The sequence below is a fragment of the Aphanomyces astaci genome, assembly GCF_000520075.1.
Source record: "Aphanomyces astaci strain APO3 unplaced genomic scaffold supercont1.36, whole genome shotgun sequence".
Classification (NCBI taxonomy): Eukaryota; Oomycota; class Saprolegniomycetes; order Saprolegniales; family Verrucalvaceae; genus Aphanomyces; species Aphanomyces astaci.
In genome coordinates, this window is record NW_009798299.1 from 217135 (window position 1) to 228569 (window position 11435).

General features: G+C 44.4%; 3 protein-coding genes across 11 annotated transcripts; all 3 read right to left on the reverse strand.

The window, feature by feature from the left end:
* Positions 1 to 326: 326 nt before the first annotated feature.
* On the reverse strand, positions 327 to 1205 carry H257_11836 (hypothetical protein). The gene is made up of 4 exons (XM_009838874.1): positions 1068 to 1205; positions 914 to 1020; positions 636 to 704; positions 327 to 535 (listed from the first exon to the last, which is right to left on the reverse strand). Exons 1-4 carry the CDS (start codon positions 1154 to 1156, stop codon positions 384 to 386), a joined length of 417 nt encoding a protein of 138 aa, XP_009837176.1. The 5' UTR covers positions 1157 to 1205; the 3' UTR covers positions 327 to 383.
* A 760-nt stretch (positions 1206 to 1965) lies between these two features.
* On the reverse strand, positions 1966 to 9272 carry H257_11837 (hypothetical protein). 9 transcript variants are annotated; one of them, XM_009838878.1, is made up of 16 exons: positions 9181 to 9272; positions 8877 to 9130; positions 8747 to 8810; positions 8627 to 8680; positions 8518 to 8565; positions 8381 to 8443; positions 7946 to 8119; positions 7298 to 7444; positions 6172 to 6718; positions 5063 to 5431; positions 4817 to 4930; positions 4244 to 4315; positions 3921 to 4175; positions 3452 to 3604; positions 2349 to 2639; positions 1966 to 2170 (listed from the first exon to the last, which is right to left on the reverse strand). In XM_009838878.1, the coding sequence occupies exons 1-16, from the start codon at positions 9204 to 9206 to the stop codon at positions 2093 to 2095; spliced, it is 2709 nt and encodes a 902-aa protein (XP_009837180.1). In that variant the 5' UTR covers positions 9207 to 9272; the 3' UTR covers positions 1966 to 2092. The 9 variants fall into 9 exon arrangements, with proteins under 9 accessions (XP_009837180.1, XP_009837181.1, XP_009837178.1 ...); XM_009838879.1 differs by having other exon boundaries at positions 8853 to 9130; XM_009838876.1 differs by lacking the exon at positions 7946 to 8119.
* A 1537-nt stretch (positions 9273 to 10809) lies between these two features.
* Positions 10810 to 11424, reverse strand: H257_11838 (hypothetical protein; the record flags this gene model as incomplete). The annotated part of the gene is made up of 1 exon (XM_009838884.1): positions 10810 to 11424. The coding sequence occupies one exon, from the start codon at positions 11422 to 11424 to the stop codon at positions 10810 to 10812; it is 615 nt and encodes a 204-aa protein (XP_009837186.1).
* Positions 11425 to 11435: the final 11 nt, after the last annotated feature.

Below are 11435 nucleotides of genomic sequence, written 5' to 3' on the forward strand. Positions count from 1 at the left end.
TATTACGCTGTAAAGTTAAAATCACTCAGCGGGCACTTAATGGCCTCGGCCGCGTACTAGCTGCAATAGAAGCTAGCGGACTTAACTATGGCCACTCCAACTATGAGCACAAGGATATCTCATCAGTGCGACCGGCGACGACGTTTCAAGTGCCCCAATGCACCGTGCGTACTACAGTCGTGGAAACAGTGGGGAAGGCTTGGGCGTACATTTATAGGAGTGGTGGTGGATAGGTACAGTGCTACGGTAGATATACGTATTCATCGACAGCCAACTAATAGCGTACTCGCTAGCCCTACTCTGTAGTATGTTAAGGTTGCAAGCGATGAAGCCAAAATAATGCGAAACTGGTGTTAACTGTTAATTGTCATGGGGTAGTTTGGTCACTTTCGAGGCGCTTTGCCTTCGACTGAAATGCGATGCACCGTGATAAAGTCATTGTACCCAGACAACACTTTGACCTTGACGAACGACGCGTCTTCGCGGGTCACGGCCTGCGTTTCGATTTGGAGGTTGCCGTCGTTTTCGCCAATGTCTACACCCCAAGCCACCACACCAGTGTGTCAACACGCCCTCTCATCGTTCGTGTGCAACTGTCTCTGTAGCGACCACAAACACACCAATGCAGTACGTACTGGTGTCGACAACCTTTTCCCATTTTGTAGGCAACGGACCGGCACACACTTCGACCACGACATGCTTGGCTACGAATGCAATAAAGTCCCGTGAGATTGGTATTTTCATTGGCCATAGCAGATATGTGCTTCTTCTTCATGCAATATATATATACCACGGCACAGCTATATGTCGTAGCACAGCAAACCACACGCAACATCAAACCACACGCAACATTGTCATAGTTAGCCGAGAACTATGGCTGACCAAATCATGATGAATGCTTGTGTCGTCGTACCATTGGTGGTCCACGTCTTAACTTTGGAAATCACAGACGTCGTGGCGAGCTGAACGATGATTTCTTGAGGATACAGGCCACACGTAGCCCACTTTGTGCCCGTGTCTCTATAGTTAGGTTAAGTCAGGCTAGCCATGACAGCGTAACAACATACCCATCGAGGACGTTGGACGGCGGAAACTTGGGGTCAAACGACGTCGCAGACGTCACTTGAGCACCTTCCACGTCTAATGCAAGGTCCATGACGAGCTGTGCACGAACGAAGACGGTGGTGGAACAAGTCGAAGTGTGTAACTGATCGTGTAACCGTTCATACTGAAACGACGCTCGTGCTACGAAACCTACAAGGCCGTAGTTAGTATGAGGGGACCAGCTAGCACTAGGGTGTCCGTATGATATCGAGACGTGGACCATGAAATATGTCCATAACGTTAAATCAGCAGGCACGTCCCACGGCCGTCGTCTTGAATCGATTCGACATTTCCTACTAGCTATTGTATCATCAGACGACATTCCTGATCACCAACGGGCACGTTATGTACTGACTTGCGTACTGTACTTTGATCACCCATGCAACACCATGTGGTTAGTAGTATGTGACACGGTCCTCTCCATCACGGAAGTGAACAAATGTGACACAACAAGGGCAATTGTGCGACTTGCGATTGTTGTGTGATAGCTTTGTCTCGATATATTAATACTTGTTCCAAACAAATCGCCGCTCAACTTTATGTGACGATGTACACAGTGTACATGACAGCGATATGTTAACCCCATTCCCACCACCTGAAGTAGAAGCGCGAGGGTATACAGTATGGACAGCGGCCCAGACAAAGAGACCGCAACGAAACACGACAGGGGGCGATCTGTCTATCCTTTGAATCGATTGATTCATTGAACGAGAAATACCGTCGTTGATGCCCCAAATCTGTGACAGAGTATTTTGCATTCATTATAAAAATCTGCATGGTTGTTCAACGTCCACCTTGAGACAGGGTGAAATATGTCGAACGACGTGGCTTGGGCTACGACTAATGCTAGCTCTAGCATTAGTATTTAGTCGTACATGCAATGGGGACATGATACAAGCTGGATATATACAGCCAAACGTGAAATCCAACCCTGCAGCGCACAACGCCAAGTATGGTTTAGATTTTGTAAATGTTTATAACCACGAGGTTACAACGCATCGTCGTCGTCAAACTCGTCCTTGTCGTTGGTCGTGTTGAGTCCTTGCGCGTTGTACAAGTCGGCAATCTAGAGTTCCCGATAAAATCAAGTACAAAGCAACATGAGTGTGGTCGAACTATTCCTTGATACAACATCACAAAACTAACTCAACCGAGGGGCATATATATATATATATATATATATATGTTGACTTCGTACAAAATGAAATGTGTGTAGTTGTTTGTATAGACAAACTAGTACGTACTTGGGCCGCGGACGTGGCTTGCACGGGTGTCTTGTCATCACGCAGTCGAATGTACCGGGGAAACCGCAATGAAATGCCCTTGTCTTTCGATACAAGGCCTATCGCGGCCGTGTACTTTGGCGAAATCGACAGATCGGCGCCGAGAATCTCCCACACTTGAGTCGGCTCAAACCACACGTCGGGCTTGATTAGGTCGTTGATTGCATAGTCGTTTCGAGGGCGGTCGATCGTGCAATCTTTAAGTTGATTGAAGAACAAACCCAGCACTTCGTCGCTCAATCCCGTGCCCAACTAGACCATCGTCGTCCTTATCGTCGTCCGTATCGCAGAAACCAAGGACCACGAGATGGATAATATATATATATGGTTGGTAATACAGAAAAACTTTGAAATTGGATGCATTAGCAAGTATTCTGTATGTTGAGATACAAACGTCTTTAGAAACTACACAAATGGCATTGCGTGTTGTCAAATCTTGTGCCAAATTATGTGGCGTAGAATCGAAGGAGTTGATAATTGAATGTTAGAATGTCCTAGCCAATCAAAATGCACAAACTCGAAACTCGAACCAATCATGGATCAGCATTGTTTGGCCCAGTGATATGGTCAGCTTTTAATCATCTTTACATTCACATACCATACATTGCATAAGCTATTGTCCTTTTCACCCAAATTTTGAGAAATCGACTCGACGCACAATTGTATACAATACGAAAATTAATATACATAGTTCAACTAGGACAAATGTGCCAACGCCTTGGACATGAAATTTTGTATTGAAGAAATTTCATTGGCTAGTCGATCGTCTGCATTTAATTTGGGTTTTTGCCGCTATTCGATTGGACTACCCACTCCAACTTTGAATCAATCGAATGCACAATGTGACTCTAAATTGATTCACCAAAGTCTGTCTACATTTTAGTAAAAAGGACAAACTACAGTGGTTTGGGACCAACCATTCCGGAAACTCGGATATTAAACATAGAAAAGCATTTTGTCAATATCGAAACGTATTCAGAAATAAGCAAATCCTCGTACCAACCAACCAAATCAATGTGTTGGACACTTCTCCGCATGTTGTGACAAGTAGTCAAAGTTCATACCTTGGTAATGCACTGATACATTTCCGTTTCGGGGTCGTAGCACGCCAGCAGATACGCGCCATAGACACCGGTGCGTTTGCCGCGACCGTAGAACGCCCCCACGGGCACCAAGTCGGTCGAGTCGCCGATGCCGTCCAAGTAGTCCTTTTTGAGCTACAAAAAAAAATAAAAAAAATGATCCGTTTATTGACGATTTGATACAAATTTGGGGAGCGGGTGCAATCGAATCGCGCCGACCAAACCGATCCACAATCGATCGGATTGGTTGAATTTCATTGAGAAATGGGTTTTGATTGGTTAATAATTTTGAGCTCATCTGAAGTAGCCGATCAAATCGATTTAAATTCCAACGAGAAACCACAACACAATGAAATTTCACTCGAAAGCACAATAAAAGACATGCATGTTGAGTAATTGGGACAATATAAAACCAGATAGGACAAAACGAGTTATTTGTCACTTTTCGTACTTTGAGCCACTTGTGCGATCGATTCGCGGGCTCGTACGTTGCTTCGGTCGAGAGCGTTTTCACCATGAGCCCTTCGCAGTTGCCGGCCACGGCTTCCTCGAGAAAGTTGCGGACGATTTCAACCGTCGACTCCATGTCGTCGTCCTTGGTGTTGGCCACGTCCAATGACGTGGCAAACTCAAACGACCCCGGCGTGACTTGAAACATGCCCTTGAGCGCTTCTCGACGCGCTTGCAACGGCTCTTTTAGGAACGACTGTATTTAAAATAATATGATTCAACGGAATGTTTGTTTTATGATAAGGAAGACGACGACGGGATTACCTTGCCATTTAAAAAGAGCAAGTCGAACGCGTAAATGCACACGGCGACCTTGATCTCACTTACGACCACGTTCTACACGTACAACACTGTGTGTTAAATCCAAGTTTGACCCTCACGACTATTGTATGATATTATTAGATATAGGACAAAAAATATAACTCATTGGGTTTTTTTCAATAGAAGAAGAAGAATAAATCGGACCAAATTGCAAAATTCATTACGATTCATCGACATGACCAAACGCGATTGCTTTTGACCGTACACGGGGTATATATATAAAGGATTATTGAAAATTACAATAGAAAACAATTTCAAAAGATAACATATATATATATACATGACACGCGTGGTTGAAATTCAAATACACAGACGTTCGGACCAAACTCACGATTGGAAAAACTATATATATATATATATGATATATAAGCGATGATGGAGCATCGTCATGCACGTGGTTCAGCTGGACAAACCCAACGCAAAATCATTTTATAATGAAATGAGTCCTATTTCATAAAGATAAAAACCCCACGACCAAAGAAACAAAGTAAACTCTACAGACACCGTCGTCTGTACCTTGCGAGGTCGGGTGCTGAGCACTTGGAACGGCAGCCGTTGATTGGTTGTCTTGTCCACGGCTACGACTTCTGCGTCGACGATGCAACTGGTCACGTTTGCCTTGGCCGCCGCCTACACATATCATCCCAACACACATCACACATCACACATCACACCACATACATCCCTTTGCATATCACCGCATATCCGTCTCAAATATATATATATATATATACATGCCCCGTATATGAATAGATTGCTTACATTGGCGATGCTAAGTTTGACATCGGGAAACCTCTCGGTCGAGTTTTCAAAGTTGCGTGAAAAGATGCGAATGTCGCCATTGGGCAGGATGTGAATCTGCGCGCGCTCGCCGTCGTACTTGTACTCGCACGTGAACGGCATGGCCTGGAACCGGTCCAGCACCATCGCGTACGACTTGGTCGGCCGCGCGAGCATGGGCGACACGGGCGTGCCCGCAGTCAGGTGGCAGAACTCGGCCAGTTCGACGAATTGCGACGCAAACACTCCCTTTTGGTCGTTTTCTCTTGTAAACACAGTCAAGAGAGACGATGCCAGCACTTCGTAGTTGGGGAATTCCGAAAACGCACGTTTTACATGCTTGAGTGCTTCCTACGACGGGATGATCGTGTGTGGTTGGCTCAACACGAGAGTGCAGATTGATAATATATATGTAGATTGTCGTTTTCATATTCGATAAAAAACTAGTAGATAGACACACATGCACATCGCGTTGAATATTTGATATATACTGTTCACAGTGTACATACATGTAATACCACAACTCACATCATTTGTATCGTCCACACAAAAACATAATATTCGATTGAAAACAAAAAATATATATTCTCGACGTAGCACACGAATATCATGTCAAAACAAATATAAACTATTGAAGAAAATAGCTTGTATCGATACACGGTTCAATGTAGCGTCGTCACACCACCACCATACAGCATCGTCAACATCGCACTATTTTCACGATTCAACGCTATTGTGGTATATTCGGTACGAATTTCCAGACCTTTTCAAATCGAATATGTCGCCGCCGAATCGAAAAATATCACAAATCATCGACACGATAGTGGCTAATATCCAATTTTGAGTAGATTTGATTCGCTCTTACAGATAAGACAAGTATATTCAACCAATCACAACTCCACCGTGATATTCAATAATGAAAACCATGCGAATTTTGGACGTTTATAGCGAATTCACAATATTCAAATCACTTTGAAACAATCCCACACGACCTAGAACTAGAAAAGACAAAAGTATACGAACTTACGACCACCTCCACGGCCGATAAAGAGCGACCCATATAGTATTCAATCCACAAACAATGTACGTACCGCTTGAAGCGCCTTGTCGCCTTGTTCCTTGGGGTGCATGAACGCTTGGGTTAAACTCATGAGGATAGACTGCCCAGCGAGCCCAATTCGTAGCTTTCCCTGCAGTCCCCGGATCACGTACTTGGCTTCGTCCGATAGCTTGTCACATCGCACCAGCAGCGACTTGATGATCGAGCACTTGCTGGCTTGGGAGTTGTTGCCGCTCATTTTCGCGATTTTCACCATGTCATTGTACACGTGGGCGACGGCCAGCGGCTTGGGCTTGGTCTGAAACGTCATCAAAGTCGACTGCTTGGATCGCGACGCCTGCGCAACTTTGCCCAAATCCCCCTGCTTCTGGTACAAATCCTTGACAAACTTGGGCGTCGTGCCAGTGGCCTCGCCGATGGACTTGATGAGGATGGCGTCGCCAATGCCAATCTGGACGTTGTCGTACGCGGGCGCGAGTTCTGTGCACACGCACAAGTAGATGCACGACACCAGGTCCGACGGCGTGAGTTCGATGACGCTGCGAAAGAAGTCGGCCAATGTGTCTTGGATGATCAGCCTAGAGACAGACCAGATTGTATCGTCAAAGCTGGACAGTCGCAGGAGAGAATTCAGGTAATAATATATGATCAAAACAACATTGCGCCATACTATTAGCACGAAACGCTAATAGTATGGCGCAAATCTGGCATGTCGTGGTTGATATTCGACCTGTCTACATAAGTAGCAAATATATCTATATACCATCATGACGAGAAATGGAATATATATTTATATAGTTTGACGACGAATGCTGTTCTGGATTATGTTGGGATGTGGGTTCGCTTGATATATATAAATATATGTTCTGGATTATGTTGGGATGTGGGTTCGCTTGATATATATAAATATATATCAAGCGAAGTGGATTATGTTGGGATGTGGGTTCGCTTGATATATATAAATATATATCAAGCGAACCCACATCCCAACATAATCCAGAACAGCATTCGTCGTCAAACTTGACAATCATCGTGACCCTTGTCACAACCAAGACTGACCATGTTTGTCAACCAAAGTGACACGTTAGATATATATATATATATCCCAAGAATACTCTGTGCTCCTCTATTGTGTCATATATTTTGACAAATCGTACCGACTGGATTCGTCTTCGATCACGGCAAACACCTTGGACAAGGCGGCATATGGAACGGGGTCTCCCGCCGTCCACCCGCCGCGCTTCATTGGGTTCTTCTCCTTTGGGTTGTACAGCAGCAGCAGCCCATGGTCGTCGTCGTGGGGTCTATACGTCAAAATCCACATATATGTAAGTATTATTGTACTTTTGAGTGAAATTTCATTGTGTTGTGGTTTCTCGTTGGAATTTAAATCGATTTGATTGGCTCCTTCAGAAGAACTCAAAATTATTAGCCAATCAAAACCTTCTCCATGAAATTCAACAACCAATCAGATCGATTGTGGATCGATTTGGTCGATTCGATTGCACCCCGTCCCCAAATTTGTATATATCAAATCGACAATATTTTGTGCTTTCGTGTAGTGAAATTTTGTGTTGTGGCGTGGTTTCTCGTTGGAATTTAAATCGATTTGATTGGCTACTTCAGATGAGCTCAAAAGTATTAACCAATCAAAACCTTCTCAATGAAATTCAACCAATCCGATCGATTGTGGATCGATTTGGTCGATTCGATTGCACCCCGTCCCCAACTTTGTATATATCAAATCGACAATATGTGGAATCCATTCCTCCACTGAATAATTATATACAGAACGATTGACGTACGTGGTCGAGCCGTCGGTGGGAATAGAACTACTAGTTTTGGTCGACTTTTTGGTCGACTTTTTGGCTTTGATGGATTGATTGGCCTCGAAAAACGAGCCAAGTTTTGAAGTGTCTTTTTGTGTATCAGCATCATTGTCGTCGTTGGTTGCCGTGGACTCTGTCATCTTTGTCGGACTATTGAAATCACGATATAAATATATATATATAGTCCCTCATTTCTCGTTTTATATTATAATTAAATAATATTAAAAATTATAAATAATATTTAAAAAATAAAAAAATATTTTAAAATAAAAAATAAAAAATAATAAAAAAGAAAATTCATATATATATATATGATGCCCTCTTCAAATCACAATATAAACATATGCTGCCTATTGTATTGTAAATCAACGGAAGATATGACAGGCAGGAATGTACTAAGTAGTACTGTACGTTGATGGACTGGGCTTGGTATGGGGTTCCTCCTTGGTTGGAACAGTCGCCGCCGTCTCCACACTACAAGCATGGCGGCGGGTCAGTCATGCCGTCGTTACTACATTGCGAGCATCGTTCGATGTAAATCAACTTACGGTTGCTCTGGAAGTGCATCGATGTCGTCGAGACCGTGGCCACCGATTCTAAACCACCGTACGATGAGCGCTAGAATGATGATTCTACGTGAAGTCATGTACGCTGTACCCGCTGTCTTTGGCTTGTGCGGCCTCTTTCTTTGGAACTGCAACTTTCTTTTCCCTGTGTAGAGCGTTGTTCAGACCATGCAAATGGGATCACGTCACTAAGTCGAAATGACGTGCGTACGTGAACATGTCATCGTCGTCGGACGAATCGTCTTCGACTATCGTACGTCGAAGCCGCTTGCGCTCTATTAGGGATATCAAAACAAGTCACTTGATTGGGTTTCTACATGGAAGGTACGATGGGACGGTACTTGGTTCAGGGGAAGGAGGAGGAGAACTGGACTTCTTGGCTTTTTTGGACGCCGACGCAGTTGCAGGGGTCTTCTTCACAACAATCTCCGCAACTTGAGGTGTTTTCGACTTGTTCGGGCTATCGTCCGAGGGACTAGACGGAGCGACACTTTCACCATGCGGCGCCGGCGTCCAGGCAGATGGGGGTGCTTCGGTCGCGTCGACGACCTTCGCGTCGCTAGTCTTTTCCGCCGGTTTGGCGCCAAAGAAGGACCTAAAGATGTGCACATACAGATACAGGACGTACGGCGGTGTTGCGCGTACATGATGGATTGCTGCCGCTTGCTCATGTTGTTCCACTTGTGTCAACCCAATATTTGAAACTGCATTCCGGGTTGGCGCAATTTTTCGGCATGGTGGTATCATTATTGGTGCAATTATTATGATAAAAATCAATTTCCGATAATGAAATCAAGACGTTTGTCCCTAATACTTCGTCTGTTCCAAAATACTATTGTGGGTATTTTTGAGCGAGGTGTGTAGACCTTGCGCAGCAAGTAATGTACTTGTATAATGCGTAGGATTGGAGTATGAGTAATAACTTTGAAGTTCAGGTACCATGAAGTCCTCTTACACTGTACTATCGAGCAATGCATAATGGCATGGTGCAAACAATTTAATGGTTGAATGTTTTCATCAACATTTCTACACTGCAGCCTGTAGTACTTCAATCACACACCCGAGTCGCATTGCAGATAAGTACTACATAGTACTACCTAGCGGTAATTGATTCGAATATATGAACCGCAATAGCTGTTCGCTAGCTATACTAGTAGAAGCGAACACCTTCAAATGAATAGTAACGTTAACTCGATTGCTCGAACCTCCTCGCCCATGGAATGTATAGCGTGAGATTCATATCTTTAACGTTGCATGTGAAACGTGTAGCACGCCACGCGCAACGTGTAGGAAGGATTCAGTTGATGCAATCCGAAAAATGCCCCTATCCGCACAATTCTAAAACTACAACCTCACTCAGGTCATGTTTACTACCTCGCTAAAAGTAGTATCGCTTCAACTCGAGCTTCTTGATAACTTAATAAAACTCACAGGTGCTAACATCAATCCATAGACCACTCGGCGTCTCGTTGGCAGGAGTAGAAGATTCTCATCCCTGTCATTATTACCTTTATCCCTAACGTTATTTACTTCATGCCATAATTTTTTGAATAACCCTATTTCATTGCATCTTTTCCGTACTTGTAGTGATTCTTATCCCAAATTCTTGATTTTGCACGATGAACATCGTGATTTTGTCAATATTTGTAGACGATGTTCATCGGGGGAATTCGGCGGAGGTCAGACGTCATGGTCCGACGATAGCTGATGCCTTTCAAGCGGGCAAGGTCGTGGTGACGGCATGGGTGCTTACAGTCAACATTGATGTCGAAAATACTATTGTAGTACATGACTAACGTTATGGTACTAGTATTCCATAATTGTATCATGCAGCCTGCATTGCCAAAGACTATCGTCAATAATAGTGTTTCGTGATGAGGATGGATCATTGTACAGGTGTGTTTTCATTGGTCAAATATGAAATCGTAGGCAATCTCCCCACGAATTCCATAAATAAGTCAATCAACACCTCAACGACGATAGACCGTCACTCTCGATTTTGGCGGCAAATCCCATGAATGCTCCTCTCGACACACTGAAACAACATTTGACAGTCGACATGGCAATACTAAGGAATCGAGGAGGCTTCTTCCTCCTTCATGAAGAAGCACATGACAATACTGAGGCATGGAGGTATACATGCCATCCTACGTGGCGTACTGTACGTCATCTGCAGACATCCACCTAAAAGATGGTGATTTGCTATCGCCATGACGAATGTGTCCATGGAGATGAACGACGAGGTGTCTACGAAAAGCCATGAATCAGTGGTCATTAGAAGATGTACTTCATAAACTCTTGCTCCAGGGTCAATTCCTCGTAGTCGTCGATCATGGGAATCGTGTGCACGTCAGCCCCATCGTTCTTGACGTCGTTAGCATTCTTGGAACTGCTTGCACAGGAGAGCCCTTGCTGTCTCTCCGTATCCACATGCTGGATATTGATATTGCTGGATGAACCTTCTCGACGTTGATAGGGCGGATGGTTTGTCAATCCGTTGCTTAGTAGCACCTTGGAGGGTTCTTCAAAGTCCGGAATCACATGATGCCGTCGGGACTTGGTTGACTTGCCAACAGCCGCAACTTCGGGGCTTCCACACCATTTAAATTGCTTGAATTCTACCAGCGACGGCGTGGATAATTTAGCTCGCTTCGTGGTAGACGGATCATCCCGTGGTATGACGGTCGCTGGCTCCAACATGGTTTGGTGGTGATGGAACGCCTTCTTGGACGTATCCTCCTCTTTAGCCGAACGTTTGGTCCGTTGAACTTCGTCATGGCGACCGTGTTTGAACGCTTCAGGGATCGTACATTGATGCAACGATTGTTTGGTGACCTTTTGGACGGTGCAGGCGGTGGCCGTGGCTTGAACTTCCAGTTCTTCGTCCATTCCCAGTTGGG